The following is a 24,086-nucleotide window of genomic DNA, read 5'->3' as shown; positions in this document are numbered from 1 at the left end:
AAAAGATATTAAAAGTAGGAGAGAGAGAGAGAGAGAGAGAGAGAAGGGGGAGGGAGGGAAGTGGAATGAATGTGTATTGTTAGTTACTTTTGACACCTGATTGAACTATCGGGCAGGGGTGCCCATCCCCCCAAAGGCCAATGCCGCAATTCCACCCCAAATCATGAGGTAATCCACATGAAGTATTTAATTACGATACTGTATCTACTAAAAGTAACGTTTTTTAAAGCTTTATTGAATACGAAACTTGATCTGCTCGTCCTCCTTAAACCGAGGTTTCCATCCCCCAGCTAGACCGTGGATGCATTACCCCTCAAAATATTTTGATTGATTGAGTTAGCTTATTTTACTTCGCGTTTTGTGCCTCTTGGCTAATTTGCGAAGATGGGGATGAGTGATGAAATGATGAAATTGATGAATGGACATTCACAAACAACCAAGCCCGACAGGGATTCGAACCCTTGGCGTCGCAGCTCGATGTGCTAACCACTCGGCCACAGGGTCCGGCTCAAAATATTTTGGGTAAATACATAATAATTCATTTTTTTAATACAATAGTCTGTTAAACTATCCATATATCTTTTTAATAGTTCAAATTTTTGAAATAACGGACAGCTAGCAATCTCAAGTGTCATAATTATATAAATATGTATTTAAACATTGTTTGTGGTTCAAGAACAAGATTTTAATAACCCACAATTTGGGTGTTTAACACAAAGTCTTACACAACTTAAGATCGAAAATTACAGAACCCTAGCTAGAAATTCCTAAGGCCGGGACGAGAATATAATAAGAATAGTGTGTTTTGTGGTATTATTGGCGCGAGAAAGTATGAACCCCCCTCAGGCAGATTTGGCTACATTTAAAACAAGCTCAACATGCCCATATGAGCTTTTTGCTCAAGTGTGGAACCCTGTCTAATCCAAGATTTTTGTAAAAATGCCCTCGGGAATTTCCCGTGAAAGTATGACACCCCTCAGATTGATTTGCCTACACTTATAAAAGGCACTTCTGTGAGATTGTTGTCCATAAATTTGTTAAAAATATGCCCCTCTTGATATTTTTTTTTGGCTACACTTAAAACTAGGCCAAACGTATTAACACACACACACACACACACACACACACACACACACACACATTTACTTCCGGTCCACTTCCGGTCCACTTCCGGCTCACTTCCGTTCTACTTCCGGTTCACTTCCGGTCCACTTCCGGTCCACTTCCGGTTTGCCTACTTCCGGTCCACTTGTGGCCTATTTCTGGTTTATTTATATTGCATCATGTTTTGCAACAAATTATTACCCAATATTAAGCAATAAATTATTAGACATGTGTTGTTTTCTGATTGGTTGGTTATGACATAATGTGATGATGTGTTATATTCTGATTGGCTTATTGTTTCAGATGTTTTCAATGCGGTCTGTGCTTAGGCTATATAAAGAGATTTTGCATTGCATATCAGCCAGTATTGTGAGAGTTGTTGAAGAGTAAGGATGTGTTGTTGCAGTGCTGCTTATATTTTTTAAACACAAAAATATTGCAGATTTGTATAAATTGAATTAGAAATCTATTTGATTTAATATACAGAATTTTTAACAACCTGTCATAGGTTTATTAAGTATAAAGTTTTGATTTGGACCCCAAGAAATTTTATATAAATAGCAAAGCCAAAAATATTAACACACATACACACACACACACACACACACACACACAAAACACACTGCTGAACCCAACTGATATTTTTTATTAAGTATAGAATTTTGATTTGAACCCCAAGAAATATATATAATAAACCAACAACAAAAAATGCCAAATCAAAAATATTGTAATCAATGCAATAAGAATATATCCAGCCCCAATTGGGCTAAGCATCAAAAGAATTGTAATCCAGACAAATGCAGAACTCCCACAAAAATATGCCCAAAATGCCATAGAAAATATAGTCTGGAATATTTCACATATAAACATAAAGGTACTTGTTCTGCACAGTCATCAACATTGCCCCCACAACCATCTACATCTGGTCTGAAAAGGAAGCATGAAACACCTGTTAATGCTGGACCAGCAAAGCAGCCACGCTATGCACCACCTATCCATAGCAGTTTTAATGGCCAACTTAGGGATCACCGGTTTGTATCAGAGCCAAAATGTGACATTAAGAATTTTTTGAACAGTGTAAATCCTGATGTGCAGGCAATTCTAAATGCACAAAATGGCTCTTATAAGCTGTTCCTCAAATTGTTTACACAATATAAGAAGCCAAATGGCACAAAATTTACACAGCCCCACATAACAGAAACTGTACCTATATATTCAAATGCAAATTCAGACAAAATAATAAGCAGTTTGATAGATCAATTGAATATTAAACACTCTGAATTTGCAGCAAAAGAGTCTGGATGGAGCCTATGCGGATCTCCACACAAGTTATATGTTAATATTTCTGAATTCAGCCCATTACAAGGTTCCACTTATATGCCATTACCTGCCAATATTAAAAACAAAAGAGCCGTGGTTAACATAGAAAATAATGATGAGAAATGCTTTTTGTGGTGTATTTTAGCTGCTTTGTATCCAGTTTCAAGGGATCCTGAGAGAATAAGTTATTATAAACAGCATGAAAATGATTTTGATGAAGCAATGGAGGGTTTAGAATATCCAATGTCTGTTCAGAATATTGATAAATTTGAAAAAAAGGCCCGGAATATCAATGGTAAACAATTATCTATTAATGTATTTATTTGTTCTACTGGCCGTGGCAATTGCTTGATAGCACCTCTCAGAATCAGTACATTTGATGATGATTCTGCTGTTCCGATTGATCTGCTCTTAATTGAAGGGGATGCTACACGCCATTATACTCTGATACATATTCTTGAAGCTTTAGTGAGAACACAACTAGACAAATCCAATACAATATTCAAGTTGTGCAGAAGATGTTCAATTGTATTTGATGGTAGAAAAATGGTGAATGGGGTTCGGGAAGAGAATGCAGAAATTGCCAAAAACAAGTTAATTGAGCATCTGAAATACTGTGGCAACCATAAACCTGTTCATATGCTTATGTCTAATCCAAATGAAAATGCCAAATTCAAAAAATTTGAAGCCTTGTTGGAACACCCAGCATATATAGTCTGTGATTTTGAATCAAACCTCAAACCCCTTGCATTCTGTAGCCCAGATCCTGATGAATCTTCAATTACATCATACCAGCTACATGAACCTTCTAGTTTTTATTATGTGGTTGTACAGGATGGGGTTGTTAGTAAAGAAGATTTATACATGGGAGCAGATGCCATCAAAAAATTTGCACATAGAATAGAAAATGAGTGCCATAACATAGCATCTAATGTCTTATTAAAATCAAAACCCATGTTGCCTTTAACAGAGAAACAGATTGAAGATTTCAACAATGCAGAAAAATGCCCGGTATGTGATTCTGAATTTTCAGATGCAAATATCAAGGTGAAACACCATTCTCATACAGATGGTAAATTCTTAATGGCCCTGTGTAATAGCTGTAATATTAAGATCCAAAGACCAAATTTTGTCCCTATATTTTGCCATGGTGCATCCAATTATGATTTTCATCATTTGATCAGGTACGAGGGGTTTGACAAGCAGAATTTAAATATTTTAGCTGAAAATAATGAGAAATATATTGCCATTAGCAAAATAATTAAAGTTAATGGTGTTCCTATTCACTTAAGATTTCTTGATTCCTACAGAATTCTGTCTTCTAGCCTGGCTACACTGGCCAGTCAATTATCTGATGATCAATTCAAAATCACATGTGCTTTGTTTCCAAATCAGGAGCTGAAATTAATTAGGCGGAAGGGTGTATATCCATATGATTATGTTACAGATTTTTCTAAATTTGATGAGTGTTCTCTGCCACCACAACAAGAGTTTTACAGCAAAATCAGAGGATCTGGAATCACTGATGAAGATTATCACCATGCCCAGTTGATGTGGAACAATTTAAAATGCCAGACATTTGGTGATTATCACAAGGCTTATTTAAAACTTGATGTCACTCTCTTAGCTGATATACTTCAGGCATTTAAAAAATCTTCCATGCAAAATTATAAGCTGGATCCAATGTATTTTTACAGTGCTCCGGGCCTAGCATGGTCTGCAATGTTTTTAAACACTAAAATGCAGTTGGATCTGATCCAAGATCAAGATATGTATCTGTTTATGGAACAATGTATAAGAGGAGGCATGGTGCAATGTTCTCAGAGATATGCCAGAGCAAATAACAAATATATTCCTGATTATGATCCAGCACTGCCATCAAATTATATACTGTATGTAGATGCCAACAGCCTCTATGGTTATGGTATGATGAAAAAACTGCCATATGCAGGGCTTGAATGGGTTGAAGATTTCAATATTGAAAATCTTAAGGATTTTGATGACAGTCACTATGGCCTGTTCTTAGAGGTTGATCTGACAATTCCTGATGATTTACACAACACATTTTCTGATCTGCCCCCAATTCCTGAGGTTAAGTGTTCACCTGGCTCTAAACAGAAGAAATTGATGATGACTCTGCAGCCAAAACAGGATTATGTCATATATTACAATAACCTCCAGTTCCTGATGAATCATGGTGTTCAAGTGATCAAAGTTGGAAAAGTTTTGAGGTTCAGGCACTCAAGATGGTTGAAGCCATATATTGATACAAACACAGAGCTTCGAACATCTGCAAAGAGCCAATTTGATAAGACCTTGTTTAAATTGATGGTCAATTCAGTGTATGGCAAAACTATTGAAAATGTCAGAAAACATATTGATGTTAAAATAATTACTGACCCCAGCCGGAGCAAAAAATTGATAGCAAAGCCCAACTTCAATTACAGAAGAATTTATGATGAGAATATGGCACTTTTCAACATGAAAAAAACAAAGATTAAGTTTGATAAGCCTATTTATGTAGGGGCTGTGATATTGGAATTGGCCAAATTACACATGTTAAAATTGTATTATGATGTGTTGAAGTCTTTTTATAAGGATCGTGTAAAACTGATGTACATGGACACAGATAGTTTTGTTCTTGATATTCAAAGAAGATGTTTATCAAGATATAACACAGCCTGAATTGTTTAAATATTTTGATACCAGTGAACATACAGAGATTCAACACCACAACAAAAAGGTGCCTGGCAAGTTAAAAGATGAGACACTTGGTGATGTTATTGTGGCATTTGCTGGGTTAAGGGCCAAGATGTACAGTTTTGAAACATGTAGTGGCGCTGTTGCCAAAAAGGCCAAGGGCATTGGCAGAGTGACTGTAGACAAAGAGCTTGAATTTGAAGATTACAAAAATTGCCTCAAATCATGTAGCACAATCAGAACATCAGAAAATAGAATTCAGAGTGTGGATCACTTGTTGACTAGCAATATTGTAAGAAAAGTGGCTCTGGACCCACATGATGATAAGAGATGCATTTTATCATGTGGCATACATACTCTACAATGGGGTCATTGTGATTTGAAAAGTGGCAAACAATGCCCAATTACAGAGCATGATTTGAAATAAATAAACATGCCTATGAACTTATTTGGGTTCAAAAAACAGGCTATTGTGGACCTGCCAACACCACAACCCTCTTCTGATATAATATCTAAACTAAGTGCTTTGTTAATTATTCATCTGAACAGCATACTTACAGATGTTGATGATGAAACAGGTAAAACATTGTACATATTTAACAATAATTTAAATTATTACCAATTACCTGTAGGTGGTCAATTGCAATTTATTACAACCCCTGAGGGTAATGTCAAGATTTCAGTAGGGAGAAATATTTATAGAATTAAGCACTCAAACATGATTTCTGGCACTGTATATACTGTTTCTGCTGGTGACTGCTTATATATTGAGGTCCCGGGATCATATGACAAGCTTATACCTTTTTTTATAGAATTAAGAATCAGATATTCAATAATAAATAACCACTAAAACAAAATGCCTAATGATATATTTGGCCATACAAGGCATGAAGATCACAGTGATGAGATTCTGATGCTTGATGTCAGAGTCAAGAAATTAAGAAGTGATTTACAAGCTTTACAAACCACACTCAATGCCAGTCTTCAACTAGAAATTACAAATTTGCAATCACAATGCATGGACCCTCTTTTTAAAATTGATTCTGAACTCAAATTGCTGCTTCAAAAATATACTGATTTGGCCACATTAGATAATTTTCAAAGTTTAGAAGAGGCTGTAGCAGCTCTTCAAGCCAAATTTAAGACCCAGGCCACCAACTCTGAGCAATTGAAACAGCAATTGGAAGAGCAGATAAATAATGTCCAGACACAGCTCCAAACAATTGTCAAAAGCATAAAATCACAAGAAGATTTTGATCTAGTGATTTCCACTCTAAAGGAACAGATTCAATCATTACAGATACCTAATCTGGACCAATGAACAATGCCATAGCCGAGGTTAAAGAAAAAATTGAGACACTTGAAAATTTTATGAACAACTTGCCATCTTCTGATGCTTTGAGTGCAATAACTCGGAGTGTTGCCAATATTAAGCTGCAACTTGAAACATATGAAGATTTTGGAAAAATTCAAAGTACCATAACCCATCTTGAGGGTACAATAGCAGCAGTGCAAAGTGATTTGACAAATGTACAAGAATCCCGCCTGCCTGGTATTGTAGACACACTTGTCAGTGTCCAGCAACAGATCACAAAGCTTGAAAACCTCAACACGGAATCTGAGCTATCTCATTTTCATCTCTTGATCGATGATATCCAAACAAAACTTGAAATTTTACAACAATCAACACCCACTCAGGCAGATATAGCCCTGCTCCAAAATGCTATGCGTGGTGTGGCTGATGCTTCTGAATTAAATGATGTAAAATTGGCACTTGAATCTTTGCAAAATACTGTATCAAATCTGCCTACATCACAGGAACTTAAAAATATTAAGAGAGCTGTGAATCGCATATTGAAATCAGAAGATATCAAGAATATCCAGACAGAGATCAAACAACTTACTCAGACAGTGGCCACTCTACCAACTAATCAACATATTAATGAACTGCATGCCCTGTTTGAGGATATCAGAAGACAAGTCCATGATCTTACTGCTCAAAATTCAAAATTGGCAGTTGTTGAAAATTTACAGCAAATTGTAGCTAATATCAAGCAACAGCTAGGGACCATGGAATCCAATCAAGCAAATGCTTTGTCTGTTTTTGCCACCCAGCTTCAAGACATTGTGCAACAGTACAAGAAACTTGTTGTGGACATAAAGATCAAGCCAGGCCATGATGATGTTGTTAGGACTATCAATGAGCACCTTGAATCTGTAACAAGTAGATTGCTTACAGCAGAAAAAGAAATAACAGGCATAATCGAGAATCCTAAACATACAGTAATTCTTGAATTGTACAGCATCCCCAACAAAGAATATGATTCACCATTTACACCAGGTGGCAAAATATATATGCTGTCCCCTGCACAATTTTATTACCAGTTTTTTGTTGGGGGCACACTGAGACCAATCAAGATCAAATATTGGCTTCAACCACAGGCACACCACTACCCCACCTTATCAATAACAAATGCTGACAACAAACCAAAAATCACCAGTGTAGAGTTAGAGGATTTTACAGATCCCAATACATTAGAAACATCTTATGCTGAAGATGATGGCTCTCTGGAATTTCATATACAAATAGGAGACAAATTATATTTAGAAAATCCTGTAGTATCAGCTGCTGAACACCCCATAGTTGCAATATTCTTGTTTTCATATTATGTCTAGACAAATTATTGTTGATGAATTACACAGACAAGCCAGACATAATTATAAGAGGCTGCCAGTAGTCACAAAAGGCATAGATGATTTATGGCAGTGCGACTTGATTGAGATGGCAAGTGGACAGCTGAAAAACTTAGACAAAATCAACAAGGGCTACAAGTATCTACTCACTGTCATAGATACATTTTCAAAATTTGCCTGGGCTGTGCCACTCAAATCCAAGACTGGAAAATGTGTTACAGAAGCCTTCAGGACAATCATCAATCAGAGTGGAAGATCACCGCGCTATTTGCAAACAGATAATGGCAAAGAATTTTATAATTCTGTGTTCCAACAATTTATTAAAAGCCAGTCAATACAACATTATTCGAGTTACAGTGATCTCAAGGCCTCAATTGTAAAGAGATTCAACAAAACCCTAAAAAATCTTATGTATAAACAATTTACACTTCAAGGTAATTATAAATGGCTTAATATTCTTCCAGAACTTCTACATAAATATAACAACTCGGTCCATTCCAAAATCAACATGAAACCCTCTGAAGTAACTTCATCTGATGAGCAAAAATTGATCAGGACTGTTTATTATCCTAGATACCAGCCAACAACAAGAAAAGCCAAATACAAGGTGGGTGATCAAGTAAGAATCAGCAAATATAAGCACTTATTCAAAAGAGGCTTTACAAGAAACTGGAGCACTGAATTATTTACAGTGGTTCAAGTTAAACCTGGGACCCTTAACACATATATAATAAAAGACCACCGAGGAGAAATTCTCAAAGGCCGATTCTATGAAGATGAACTCAGCAAAACTAAACAGCCTGACACATATCTCATAGAAAAAATCATCCGCAGAAAAGGCAACAAGTTATTTGTCAAATGGCTAGGACTTCCAGAACACAGCTGGATCGATGCAGACAAAGTGATAATATGAACACCTGGGATGTTATAAAAAGGCTGCCAGAACCTGAACAGCAGATTAAGAGAAATGGCAAGTTGCTGCCTGAAAATATTAGATGTCTTATTGTTGGGCCATCAGCTTGTGGTAAAACTACACTAATGATTGATAATTTTTTATTGGCACCCAACTGGTTAGACTGGAAAAACAAGCACTTGTATGTCTTCTCTAAGAGCTTGGAACAATTAAAATATCAGCAGCTGATGAAGCTATATGATGGATTGGATATTGCCACTTTTGAACCAGATGTTAAGCCACTCCATGAATGTCTCGATAATTCTGTTGTTGTGTTTGATGACATTATACTGGATAATCAAAACAAGGTTAGAAATTTCTTTACACAGGGCCGACACAAAAACATTGATTGTTTCTACCTGGCACAGACTTTTTCTAAAATTCCGAAGCAGCTGATCCGAGACAAGAGCAATTTTATATGTGTGTTTCATCAAGATCATACCAACCTCAAACACATACATGATGAATATGTAGGTGGGGACTTGAGCTACAATAATTTTTCCAAGTTTTGCAGTAGGTGCTGGAACCAGGACAGTTATGGGTTTGTCACAATTGATATGACAAGAAAACCCAATAGTGGCAAATACAGAAATAAAATTAACAATTTTCTAGACATTGAAACATATATAAATAACCATGAAAAGGCCAATCATTGATGATCTTAAATTAAGAGATTATCTTGTAAAAAGATTTAAGGGATGGAAATCAGAGAACCGAGGAATTTATGAACAACACAAACAAACAGAACAGCCTATTATTGATGCTATTAGTGAATTAGGTAAAAATATCAAAACTGTTACAGAGCAAAATCAAAATTTGATCACAGAGCTTGTACCTGTAGCTGCTAGGAACATATTAGATTATCCAATCACCCCACTTTCAAGCTACTCAGGATCCTATTGAATTGGGTCTTCTTGCTCAAAAATATTTAAGCACACCTAAAGACAACAAAGATGAGGTCTTTGGCTTATATGCTGACACAGAGCGTGATGGTAACATCATACATAGAATTGGCAATTTCAGAGTAACATTTATGGGAGATGATATAATTGTATATTCAGAATCTCATCTTGGAGAAAGAGGTGCTTTTGTTAAATATCCCGGCACACCTGGATTGTGGGAACTGATAACTAGGAAAAGGCCTGGCAGCTATACAGATCAAGATTATGAGCACTACAAAGAAATATTAATAAAATCAGATGCTCTATACCAGAACAATGATCCCACACAAAAAAGAGTCAAGTCTAGCAGTGGAGCAAAATACAACAATTTAATCAAGCCCATATGGTCACAAATTAAGACAGGCAGTGGAATCAAACAATACAACACCCTGCCTAAAGAATTTGTCTGGGTTGATGATGTCAGGAAACTTGTAGATAGGTTATTGGTGATAGCTGGGGAGGAAAATGCTGGCAACCACAATTTTTACAATGAAAAGGTTGGAATTATGGACATGATAAGCACAAAATTGTCTAATTTTATTGTGACTGACACTAAGGGGATTGGATATCTTATAAAAATTATTAATACTCTACCACCTAAATTTTGGAATATTTCTGAGGGCCGGGGGTTGGTTAATGACATTATAAACAAGCTGCCATTTGAACTACACATTCCGGGCTATCAGTATTGTGGTCCAGGCACAAAATTGGACCATAGATTAAACAGAGGTGATCCTGGTGTTAATCCCCTAGATGCTGCTTGTAGAGACCATGACATAGCATACAACATACATTCTGATCTTGACAAGAGACATGTTGCAGACAAGAAATTAGAAGAGGCTGCATTTGGTAGATTTGTAAGCAAAGATGCTTCTTTAAGTGAGAGAATAGCAGCATTGGGGACCACCATAGCTATGAACACCAAACAAAAACTGGGGTGGGGGCTGTGAATATGTATATAATAAACCTACAATGAAGGCCAAGGGTGTTATGTATCAAATACCTTATGCAGGTCTTAAATCTCTTAAAACTATTGATAGTCTTTTAACCAAAAAGCAGCGCAAGAAAGAAAGCTCTTGTATTGCCAAGGGCCATGGTATGAAATTGTTGCTTAGTACCCCCCAATTAAAAAAATTACAGCAATCTAGGAAAAAATCACATGTGAGGGGTTTCATATTTACTATCCCGGCCATCTTAGCAGCACTTGGGGCTGTTGGGAGCTTGGCTGGGGGATCAGCTGCCATAGCAAAAACAGTAATAGATGCCAAGAAAAATAAGGCAGAATTAGATGAATTGAAGCTCCATAACCTGGCCATGGAGAAATAAGGCAAAGGTGTTAAGAGAGCCATGAATAAGTTTAAAAAAAATAAGAGCCGCTTACAAACCAAGATATTGAAGCTTTAATCAAGCCACTGGGCATCAAAAATTTTAGAGGTGTGTACATGTCTGATTCTTTACCAGAACAACCACTCAACAAAGAGTGTGGCATTGTTAATTTGGATAAGTACAAAAATCAGGGCACTCACTGGATTTGTTATCTTAAATATTTAAAAAATGAGGCATTTGTGTTTGATTCATTTGGAGGTGTTCCACCTGAAAATTTAATAAAATATCTAAAATCAGCTAATCTTTATTACAATAATGCCAGTGTTCAAAACTTCAAAGATGTTAATTGTGGACATTTGTGTTTATCTGTTCTTAGATATATGTCTCAAATAAATAAACCATCAATTGAAAATTTTCAAAAGGCTTTCTGGTATTTAAAACATCATGGGGGTATTCCATCTCACCAGCCAAAATTCAATATTGAAACTCAAATTACATGATGATATAGTGTATCCCAAAACAATAGCTCTCAGAGCATTTTATGGCATGTACTTGATCCCTAATATTACTCACCACAACAACAAAATTGCAGTAGGGGATCAAAAAATTGTCATCACTCCAGGGCAATATAATCTGTCCACTCTAAATGCTCAATTACCCAGAGGTATAGTCTTAACTCAAAATTCTGTCACTCACAGAGTAGAGATTGTATCTGCTACAGAAACAGTGGATCTGGGTACTATAGGAGAGCTGTTAGGCTTTGAGAACAACACAAAACTTGAACCGGCCATCAAACACACTGCTATTAATATACCTAAATTCTTAGCCATAGAGACTCTGAATATTCACTGTAATGTGGCCGAGGGTATGATCACCAAATCAAATGGCATAGGCACTCACAATCAAACTGGCATCATTGCAACATTCAAACCTAATTCTGAATTTATGGAGCCAATCATCTACACTCCATCCCCAACATTATATTTTCCTGTGTGTCATAATAGAATAGATAACATTGAATTGATGGTCACTAATGAAAAAGAAGAATTAGTTGATTTTGCTGGAGCCACAACAACTGCAATCATAGAGATTAATATTTAAATAAAAATACATACAAAAAAAATGGAAAATATTGAGAGTTATGAGCTACAATCATTCCCCCCAAACAGGAGGACATTTGCAAATTTAAATCAACCCAACACAGAAATTGAGGTTGATCTTGATGTAGGGGATGGCTTTATACACCCCCACAGAGCAGATCTATAAATCAAATTTGATGCTGTAAAGCTCGATGAAAACAGATTATCCGGCAAATTCAAATATAAGATTGGTGGACAATTTTGTGCCGCATCTGTTCTCTGAAATTGAGATCAGAAAGCACGGTGTTGTTATAAACAGAGTGGATTATCCCGGCATTACCTCCACAGCTTTGGCCACACTAAAATTATCCGAAACCGAGGCTTCTTACTACAAAATAGGTGGATTTGAGGCTGGTGATAAAATAATGTCTAAGAGCCACACAGTGCTGTTCCCTATGCGCCTGTTGCCAGGATTCTTCTCAGATTACAAAGATATTATGTGGAAGGGTGGTTTAAGAATCACATTTAGAAGAGCTGCCAATGATAATAATGCTTTGATGAGGTACAGCACATTAAACTCTACAGGGGAAGCTTTGCCTAATACCCTACCTGATGGAGGCAAATGCATTATTCAGACTATGGAGCTAAGAATCCCAGTTGTTGAATATGAAGCCAGTTATGCTCTTAAATACAAAGCAGATATAATAAAAAATCCACAGATTCCTTTACAATTTTATACATATCAATGTGTACAGAAGCCTGCCGCTGGTACTTATTATGAGTTTGATGCTACAAATTCATTCTCCAGTATACAATATGACATGCCGGATTTTGTGGTGGTACTGTTTCAGACTGGAAGACACAATAATCAGGAAAAAAATTCAAGTAGATTTGATAACTGCAACATCAAGAACATATATCTTAAAAATGGCAGAAATGAGGTATTCCCTAGAGAAAATTATAATTTAGACATGTCCAAGGATGATTTCCTTAAATTATATGAAGCATTTACAGCATACAAAAGGGTCAGTACTGGCAATACTGACATGTATTACACACCAGATGAATTCAAAGCACAGAGACCCATGTTTGTCATCAATACTTCAAAAAGGAAACAAGTTGTGGTTAATGACAGGACAAACATTAAAATTATCTGTGAATTCCACGATACACTCCCTGATGACACCATATGTAGTGTTATTCTCATAGGTGAAAAATCATATGTTTATGATGTAAGAAATGAGAGAGTCACAGAGCAATTCTAGAAGAATTACATTATCTTAATACTAGATATACAAGTTGAGCCAGGTGCCCAATTGAACTTAAACCGGAAGTAAATATGTGTGTGTGTGTGTGTGTGTGTGTGTGTTAATACGTTTGGCCTAGTTTTAAGTGTAGCCAAAAAAAATATCAAGAGGGGCATATTTTTAACAAATTTATGGACAACAATCTCACAGAAGTGCCTTTTATAAGTGTAGGCAAATCAATCTGAGGGGTGTCATACTTTCACGGGAAATTCCCGAGGGCATTTTTACAAAAATCTTGGATTAGACAGGGTTCCACACTTGAGCAAAAAGCTCATATGGGCATGTTGAGCTTGTTTTAAATGTAGCCAAATCTGCCTGAGGGGGGTTCATACTTTCTCGCGCCAATAATACCACAAAACACACTACTAATAAGGTGCCTCCTTCAAAGAACTCACCCTCTATGCTTAGGGTAATTACAGTTATTTTAGTAATACATACCAATAATTACATGGATTTCATCTTAAGTGCAAATTTCACTTCCTAAAGCAAAATTACCCTTCAACAATAAGTTAGAAATGCGAATTTGACACTATTTATTTTCCTGTTTTATTGAGTAATGTGCAAGGCGTTACTATGAAGTACACAGTTAGTACAACTATTGCAGCATAGCCTACAGGGAATCAATAATACAATAATATTGCTTATAGAATCATATCATCAAAATGACTCACCTGCTTTAAATTAAGCAGTATACAGACATAAACATTATATTTTAAGAAATTATATGATTAATAAATATCGAGAATATTGTAATGCAGCTACAGTATAATTCTTCACAATCGTCTCATAACAATGGCAGACACGTATTTTTGTAACGCAAGATTGAGAGCGAAGCGAGCAAGAAAACTTTTACATCCATTTCTTTGAAGGTTTGCAAGAATATTAATTTAATGGGACGTCAAAACTTTCATAGGATCCCTCGATATTTACTCTCTCCCAGCTTCTCTTTTTCCATGTTCGACGCGAAACGTGCACATACCATATCGCTAAATATTGGTTCCCAAATATAATGTTCGAACCCTAAAGAAATCCCCTGACAATCTAAAATTTTACGCTTTTTTAGGAGATCCATATCTTCTCCCCTCAAATTTAATATTCAATAATCCAAACAAAATTTTGGACTTACTGTTGATATTGAAGAGTACCTAGATATTATCCCCTCCAAAAGAAAAAAAATCTCCTTCCCGAAACCACATTTTTCGCTACAATCTCAGACGTAATATTAATACACAAGAGTTGGATATCCCCCCCCAAATTTAATGCTCAGCCGCCCTAACTAAAATTCCCAGAATAATCTAAGATTTAACACTGATATTCAAGTCGGATATTGCCTCTTCCCTCAACGTTTAATCCTCAATCCCCCACCAGAATCCACGTGTCGATTTAGGACTCAATGTGTAAAAGTTGGATATCCCCCCCTTCCTTAATAATAATATTACCCGTTACAATTTCCTTGGCAGTAATCCTATTTATGTAACAGCAATGGATAGTTAATAACGTAATTCAACTTGTGCCAAATGCTGTACTGTTTCACATCAAACTGTGGGCATCGCTACCTCTAAATACTTCATTTCCTTCATCTAATGGATTAAATATGGTGTACCTAAGGTGTAAAAGTCTTTACATTTATTTCGGAGAAATATATAAATGTTGAATTTTATATTACATTAAGGGAAAAAATCCCCCTAGAAATTTCGATGGCGCAGTCTGCGCCATAACCCCCCCCCCCTTGTGGGCACCCCTGCTACTGGGTACTTCACTCACTCTCGGTCCCTGATGTTCCCCTCATAATTTTACACTAATGGATTCAATTCAGTGAAATTTGACACGAACTACATTGGCATATGGGAAGCACGTTACAGAAGGATACAAACGTGGAGGCGCTGCTCTCTACTGCAACTCATGTTGCGCCACCAGGCTAATTGAATCCCGATTACGAATATCTTCTGTTACATGGTGAGGCATGTCCAGGCATGCCTCGATGCTGAAGGCAACACCACCTTCAACACTCCCTAGGACGTCATCATGGTTCTCGTAAAGCAAGGAATGACCATATCAAATTTCATTGAATTAAGTTCATTATTTTGAAAGTTATGAGGGAACATCAGGAGCCGAGAGCGAGTGAAACTTGCAACGTCCTTCTAGTGCACTTCTTAAAATAAACTTATACCACGGATACAGATATCTTAATCTCAGGGGATAGGTTCTTTATTCGAGAATTCCAAATAAAAAAGCATTTTATATCCAAGAGGATATAGTTAAATGCGGATCTATATTCTGAAAACTATATACAATACAGAGAATATATATAACTAAGCTTGTATATTCATTGAAATATATATATATATATATATATATATATATATATATATATGCTGATATATATATATATATGCTGATTCCAAATTTAAGTCGGTTATATTCTTCTTAATTATATATGAATAATTGAAAGGAAATCTTCTTCCTCTTTCATCTCGTAATTTGGGAAAAGGCTTCTTCTTCTTTTCTTCATTCTATTTTGGGAAAAGGCTTCTTCTTCTTTTCTTCCTTCTATTTTGGGAAAAGGCTTCTTCTTCTTTTCTATCTTTGATTTGGGAAAGGGCTTCTTCTTCTTTTCTATCGTTGATTAGTGAAAAGGCTTCTTTTCTTCCTTCTATTTTGGTAAAAGGTTTCTTCTTCTTTTCTGTCTTTGATTAGGGAAAAGGCTTCCTCTTCTTTTCTTCCTTCTATTTTTGGGAAAGGCTTATTCTTCTTTTCTTTCTTCTAATTTATTGTCTTTCCTTTTAAAGCGTAATCTTATTTATTACATATATGCGCTCGTTTTCCCCGCTTCTTTGGCATTATACAAACGACAAAAGCTATACTTATAGAAAGATTATTGTCTAAACTGACAATAGCGCCACCTCCTATGTAACGACCAAAAAGGGAATAGCCCAGGATCGATAACAGCAAACACTGTCTATGGCCCAGTGCGTGTAATAAGAAGCGCAACCGTAAGTGCTTCGGGGCATCTAATTGAACACAACGCCACCGAGGGACGGACAAACACGAAAGCTGACGATGTTCTCCTCGTCAGAGGTATTAAATCAAATTTTGATCACTAGGATCAGAAAGGAGATACATTTCTGAATTCATTTGCTCACTTATTTACTTTCCTAATTGTTTCGTATATGAGCATATTCTTAATTATCTTAATTCGCTATTTACAACATTATATTCACCCCTTCTATAATTTTTATACTTTTCCTTTATGTATTTTGCATTTACTATAATATATATATAATCACTCTTCTCCGCTCCTAGTTTCTACAATGAACTCTGCTCTTCTTTATATCGCGTGCAGCCATCTATCGTCGCTTTCGGCAAATATTCGTTCCTTGCATTTTTTTTTCATTGTGTCGTCGGAACTGGCACGTGACAAACTCCATGTAAGTACTACAATATACATATCTACAGTACATATATATATATATATATTTGTATTCGTTGTAGGGTGCTTTGGTTGGATCAGTATCTGGCATGGCGTTTATATTGTGGATTGTGATTGGTGCTCAGCTAGGAAGAGCCAATGGGCTGATCGTTTACGCCACGAAGCCTGTGTCAGTTGAAGGCTGTGCCTGCAATGTGTCATCGGTCCTTCCCACTAGCCTACCTGTAAAAGGGTAAGTAACCATAAATGTATTACTATACACTGTCTCGGGAATCTGTAGAGCAAGGTCGCGCATAACGACGAGAAAGGGAGAAAGCGAGTGGGCGGAGGAAAGTGGTGCCCGCTGTTGCCAACGGCTGGCAGCTGCAGCCGAGTTTTCCCCTCCATTCACTCACCTCTCCCTCTTAAGCGTTCACTGGGCGAGGCTTCTCGAGTCACTATAGCTCTTTTCAGTTCTTACGTCGTGCGCTCTAGAAGCTGGCAGGGGAAGTGGGGAGCGGTGAACATGCCGCTGACCAACCAGAGAACCGTCCACCTAGCGGTGGAGCCGAGAGTTACGCAGTCGCGGGAGGAAGCTGCAGCGCTAACTTCGTTCTGCACGTTGCTGTGTTGCCAATTCACCGCGTTGCTGATGGTCTTTTGCCCCAGTGTTGATTCCTGTTTGTTATGAGCGGGATGTAGGAATAACATATGTGGGAGTAATTGTTGTCGCGTCGTGTATTGCCTAACTGCATTGTTTCTTCGATAAACGTGTATGTGGCATGTGATGTGACGTTTATTTGTACTCTCGCTGTTCGATTGGGAGCTTTGTGTTTATCAACGCAGTAAGTATCGTAGGATGGAGAACAGGAAGGAGGTAGTTCGTAGCCAAGGCAGGAAAATAATCAGTAGGTTTCATGGATATTTTCAAAAGGAAGCAGAAAACAGTTTTCCCTTGGTAAGTGTGCACAAAGTGCAACAGAGAGTGTCGGAAGCTTGTGGAGTGACGCGAACTGTGCAGCATATTGTTAGGGAAGGCAAAGACAGTCTTGAGGCGTCGGGTTCCACGTCATTTGAATCACCGCGCAAACGAATCAAAAGGAACAGTATCACAAAGGCAATCGACGGTTGCGATAAAGATATAATAAGAAGAATTATCCTCGGGTATTATGTAAAGGGTGAATATCCAACACTGAACAAGTTTTCGTTGATTTGCATACACAAATAAGCTTTCAGTGGGGAGTTTTGTCGTTTTGGAGGATACTGAAGTATATGGGGTTCAAGTACAAAAAGAGCAATGACGGTAGACGATTTCTGATGGAGAGAGCCGATATAGTTACAGCCAGAGTAACGTTTTTGCGAAAAATGCATCTTCTAAAAAATAAGGAACCTTTGCCCTATATAGGTATTTCATTTAGATGAAACGTACATACATCAGAATTACGCTCCAACGAAAATCTGGCAAAATAAAGAGGGTACAGGGGGTTTAAAAGTGCCCGTGGGTAAAGGTGGGCGCATTATTGTTTGTCACGTAGGTTCCAGTCACACTGGTTTTCTACAGGAATGTAAATTAGTTTTCAGTGGTTTTTGCAGTTTTTAGATACGCTTGACGAAAGGAACATCAAAGACGCAGTGATTGTAATGGACAATGCTAGCTACCATTCGGTGCAGTTGGAAAGAATTCATACAACGTATACACTTGATATCATACACTTATCGGTATTCTACTGACCACAAGATGGGGATAATACACATTCTCAGGCCATACGCGAACAATGGGATGTCTGTATTTCATGGTTCTTTCGATTTCAACTCCCCTTTCCCGCTACTCTGGCAACGCTGCAGTCTCTCTCTCTAACCGGCCTGTCTCGTTGCGCTGGATAGGTCGTTTCCCCGCTCTCCACTTCCCCTGCCAGCTTCTAGAGCGCACGCCGTAACAACTGAAAAGAGCTATAGTTACGAAGAGACTTGTTTTTGATTGCCTGCTCCAGAGATTCCCGAGACATAGTGTAGCTACACAAACTCATAGTATCTTTCCCTTCTTGGATGGTATTTGTTTGTGTCGTATTTTTAGAACATTTAGACCTCTGCAACTTCTAAAATGTAACCAAACTGGTGTTTATATTTCATCTATTGATATATACCAGGTGGTTATAATTAAAGTGACGGTGTTCAGAGTGGTACAGCACGGGCTGTAATGAGAGTAGCAGTCTGAAACTTCGTAGATATGATAATGAAGCAATGCGCTCGCGAATTATGCAAAAAAAAAAAAAATAGTTTCAATTCTCGCCACCAGGGTAAAAAATGGCGCTGTAAGCAGTCAAAACGTGGAATTTTCCGTAACTCTGACGTCAAAGTCGGTGACATTGCCTAACCATTGTGTGAGCTCCCTGGTTGTTGTTGGTGACGCTTGTTGCTTTTTTCCTTCAGTGATGTGAATGTTCGCCGAACATTAAAAGTTTGATTTTTCCCGTGTAAAAAGCAATGGCTATTGCGAAGAAAGACCGTGCACTGCTAGTGAAGTTGTTTTACCAGAATGGGAGCAATAGTAACGCTGCACTGCGGAAATATCGCCAACAGAAAGGGCTGAGAAGAGGGCCCATGTCAATTAATGGGCTGAAGAAGATGATGAAGAAATTCGAGGAAACAGGTGAATTGGGTGTTGCACCAGGGAGAGGAAGGCGGCCCATCCCCGTGGAAGTTGTGGACGAAGTTGCTGTAGATGTAGCTGACCGTGCAGCACATGCCTCAACTTCTGCAACCAGTGCTAGAGCTGTGGCACGTGAATTGTCACTCCCCTGGTCAACAGTTCGCAAGGTATAAAAAAGGTAAAGTGTTCCCCTGTGCATAGCACCACGCCATGAAGGCGTATAGGGGGTGTAGGGGTAACGCCCCACACTTTCTTGATCCAGTCGTGAGTGGGGGTGATGTGATCAGCATCACGCCCCTGACCGCCTTTACCCCCCAGGGTTTCCCCCAGGTACCCATGTTATTCGACGCTGGGTAGGCGCCGGGGCCGCTTCCACCGTTAGAAAAGTTCCCGGATTTGAACCGGCCGGGGATCGAACCCGGGACCTTGAGCATGGTAGTCAGACGCGTTACCGACTGAGCCACCGCGGCCATCGTTCGCAAGGTATTGCGGTGCATTTTACACTGGTATCCCTACAAGATTCAAATTGTGCACCAATTGAAACCCCAAGATATTCCACAACGCCGTGAGTTTGCCCATCGGTTTTTGGCACGCATGGAAGTGGATGACATGTGGCCGGGGAATATTCTGTGGACTGGCGAGGCGCATTTTACTCTGGTCGGTACAGTGAATACTCAGAACTGTCGCATATGGGGTTCCACTCGTCCACATGTTGTGCAGGAACAATCATTGCACTCAGTTTACGTGACTGCATGGTGTGGGTTCACTAGCTCCTTCATTCTTGGTCCGTTTTTCTCTGAGGAGATGACACCTCGAGGGCCTGTTAAGTGTACAGTGACATCTGCACGTTATAGGGACCTCCTAGTGCAACACGTGATTCCAGCTTTGCAAGAACGGAACTGTGAACACACCACCATTTTCATGCAAGATGGGGCAACACCACATGTCGCTCGCCACGTGAAAGATTTGCTGCGAGAAACCTTCACTAATGACCGCATCATCTCTAGGCAGTTTCCAGATGATTGGCCTTCCAGATCCCCCGACCTTAATCCATGTGACTTCTGGCTGTGGGGATATTTAAAAGATCGTGTCTATCAGGGACATGTCCGCTCTCTGCCTGATCTGAAGGCTAGCATACAACGACATGTCGCTCAGATTTCACCAGACATGCTGCGAGCAACCGTCGACCATGCCGTGTTACGAATGCAGCATGTTGCTGAATTGGGAGGCCATATTGAACAGTTCTTGTAACCATAGTTCCTAATAAACATGCCAGAACCATTGTTCTCATGTGTTTGATCTTTCCTGCCTTTTTCCTGTAACTATACCACGTTTTGACTGCTTACAGCGCCATTTTTTACCCTGGTGGCGAGAATTGGAACTATTTTTTTTTTTTTTTTTTTTTTGCATAATTCGCGAGCGCATTGCTTCATTAGCATATCTACGAAGTTTCAGACTGCTACTCTCATTACAGCCCGTGCTGTACCACTCTGAACACCGTCACTTTAATTATAACCACCTTGTATTAGTAGATATGTAATGTATGCATATAATTTCAGACAAGTCTTGCCATTGTACGAAGTTTCTTACATGTGGTATGCCTCTATATGCTTGGTGGTTAGCGTTGCCACCGGACTTCTCGTGAGCTTTCTAACATCTCCGCAAGACCCGAGAGAGTTGGATCCTGATTTGCTCTCTCCCGTTGCACTCTGGGTATTTCGAAAATTGCCCACAAACATCAAGAGGAAGCTACGACTGGACTTCACAAACAACAGAAAGGTTAGAGCAGATGCTATATGCATTTTATATGTAGCATATAGACAGAATTTTAAATGAGGAAGGAAGATATTAACTAATGTAAAGACGATATTATCACCTTACACTGGTTTTAGAAAACATGAATATAGCCTAAACGAGAGGAAAGTACACAACATACCTACTAACACTTCCAAGTTTGTATGATCTACTTGAAGTACTTACTTTTATGTAAGAAACTAGTTCAAACTATCCAAAGGACTTAGACACAATTACAATATCAGACAAAAAAACCTTTGACACTCTCAAAGTGTGCCTAGCTACCTACGTAAGACCATCTAGTTATACAACTCGTTACCAAATACTTACAAACATATTGAAGAGTCTCTAAGAGTAAAGTGAAAAACCACTGTTGGAATATACTTTACATTCAATTGAAGTGGTGAGGGAGATTTCCGGAATTAAATAATTCCTATTTCTTTTTGTTTTCTTGTTATAACACCATTAAGCCTTGTTTCTATGATATGAAAAACTCAATATGCTGACCAAGGCAGAAATTCATTTTATTATAAAACATAACGTTACGTTTAGTTTATGTTTTATAATAAAATAAATTTCTGCCTTGGTCAGCATATTGGGTTGTTTTCTTGATGACTTCCAGAATTGCTCTTCTTTCATCAACTCTTTTCAACACTCTTACCTTGTCTGTCCGTTTCACACACTCCATTCTTCGGCATAGCCACATACGAAACCTACCAGTCTGTTTCACTCGCTTAGACAACGCTACACTCCACATAAAACATTTCATTAGTCTCTTTCATACTTCTTTGTTCAAAAGTGATCAAAACATACTTCATAGACTACATAAATTACCTTGCATGTTCTAGAAATTTATTGTCTACATTATTAATCATTACAGTAAACAATGTGCACATTTATATAAAATAACTCTGTTGCAGGTTATCGACATTTTCGAGTCTGAAGCTAAGACTAATTTAAAAGTATATGCAAACGAGGAAGACGGTTCGGAACTGCAGTGTCTTCAAAACAATTCTTAAAATATCTATTGTATATTGTAATGTATTCTTGTATCCATTTTTAAAATAAAAATTATGAACAATTCTACATCATTCATTATCCGCAATCTTCAAATCCACAATTTTTTTATGGGATTCTTTAATATTTTAACAAATATTTCACATATATTTTTTTTAAATCACGTTAAATAAATATGTTGAATGTTAGGTACGTATCGATCTGCGCCTAAGATTATTCTTGGTACCTTGTTCTGGATACTGTGTAGTGGCCTTTGGTAGGTTGGGGCACTGTGCTGCCACACAACACACGCATAAGTTAACATTGTTCACATCGTTATTCTGTTTTTGGTTGTAAGTGCTGTGCTTTTCCATGTTGTATATAATTGTCCTATACGTGTTTTGCCTTTCTACGTTAGATACATGAGGCACTCATCGACTAGTATACTTAGGAAGGTTGCCTTTGAATTCTGGGGGATGTCATTTCCTCCATTCCGAGGTTTGATCACTTTGTCTCTTTTTGTGGTTCGGTTTATAAGGCAGGAACACGTTCTTCTGCTGTCGGTATGACCTTGATCTGTTATCAGGAAGCACTAGCCGATCGTCTTCAGCAACGAAGCAGAACCTTTCCCACACACCTCAAGTTGTGTAGCTGCAGTGGAAGCCTATCTCAGCCAATGTTGCCAATTTAGCTCTTTTGAAGCCAGATCTGGCTCTTTCGCACACTTGTGTGGTTCCTAAAATTTCGAAGTGCTCCAAGGAGCTTTTTAGCCTAACGAGGGTAAATTTAGCTCGAAATCTATCCCATTTAGTATTATACTGTCAATATATTCATGTGCACAGTATCTTCTTTTATATCTAAGACCGTTCAGTGCTGCGAGCTTATTATGTAAGGATCATATTATGTGTAAGAGGTTTACTGCAGGGAATTAAGCTCTAGCAAGAGAAAAACGGGAGGAGAGGGTGGTATGCTTCAGCTGTTGCGACGAGACACCTATGTTATTTACGAATGTTATTGTTTTCAAAACGTGTCTATACAAATGCAAGTATTCAAAATTTATCTGTGAACTGGAGAAGCCTGCCCCCTATTCCGCCACCATTGCTCCGGCTCCCCCAGTGATGACTTGAGGGGGGCTGGGGGAACACCTACGGAAATTTAAAAGCCCTCTCCCTGAAAATTTCAGTGACCTAGCATGGTATTCGGGCAATAGCTACGGAATTTTGCAACCATGTTGACTTGGTCTTTCTTTCATTCACTTTAATTTCACGTAGCTCTGGGTTTTTCCTAGTACTAAACACTGATTCAGTTTTCTTTATAAAGTAAAAATTATTAACGTATTTATATTATCGCCCGTTTTGAGAACTGCCAAGAAATATGATGGATCAGGATATGCTTCAAGCTTGTGTGAAGGTGTCAACTGAGGGGGACGAGGAACCCACAGAGAAGTTACATTGATGACGTCATCCACAGATAAGCTGTATAAAGCTTAGACGCCATAATTTGCTGTAAATGTAAATTATTGCATGCGATAATATTATTTTTTTGATTATCACAATCTTAATCTTAAAATGATAGTTAATTATATTTAATTACACTTAATCAAGACGGTGATTATGGTGCAGTTGCCCCCCACTTTTTGACACATATTGCCACGCATTATGCCCCCATAGTGCTTACCTTGTCTACCAAGAGACACTCAATTACCTCCACTTTACTTAATTTAATTTCATTACATATCAGAAGTAAGGGGTAATTTTAGAATATTACTATTGTTTTATTCGTATTGTAATTTGAAGTCTATGGCATCCATCCCC

General features: G+C 38.0%; 1 protein-coding gene across 1 annotated transcript in view; it reads left to right on the top strand.

The window, feature by feature from the left end:
* The window catches only part of LOC145978998 (sodium-coupled monocarboxylate transporter 1-like), a 53,051-nt gene extending 30,756 nt beyond the window's left edge, over positions 1-22,295 (top strand). The window contains exons 12-14 of the mRNA XM_083112058.1: positions 16,916-17,085; positions 21,042-21,261; positions 22,197-22,295. Of these exons, the coding sequence (XP_082968184.1) occupies positions 16,916-17,085; positions 21,042-21,261; positions 22,197-22,295 (489 nt within the window). The remainder of the gene's footprint in view (positions 1-16,915; positions 17,086-21,041; positions 21,262-22,196) is intronic.
* Positions 22,296-24,086: the final 1,791 nt, after the last annotated feature.

Source organism: Lepisma saccharinum, chromosome 25, assembly GCF_977018435.1.
Source record: "Lepisma saccharinum chromosome 25, izLepSacc3.1, whole genome shotgun sequence".
Taxonomy (NCBI): Eukaryota; Metazoa; Arthropoda; class Insecta; order Zygentoma; family Lepismatidae; genus Lepisma; species Lepisma saccharinum.
This window is presented reverse-complemented; position numbering and strand designations above follow the sequence as displayed.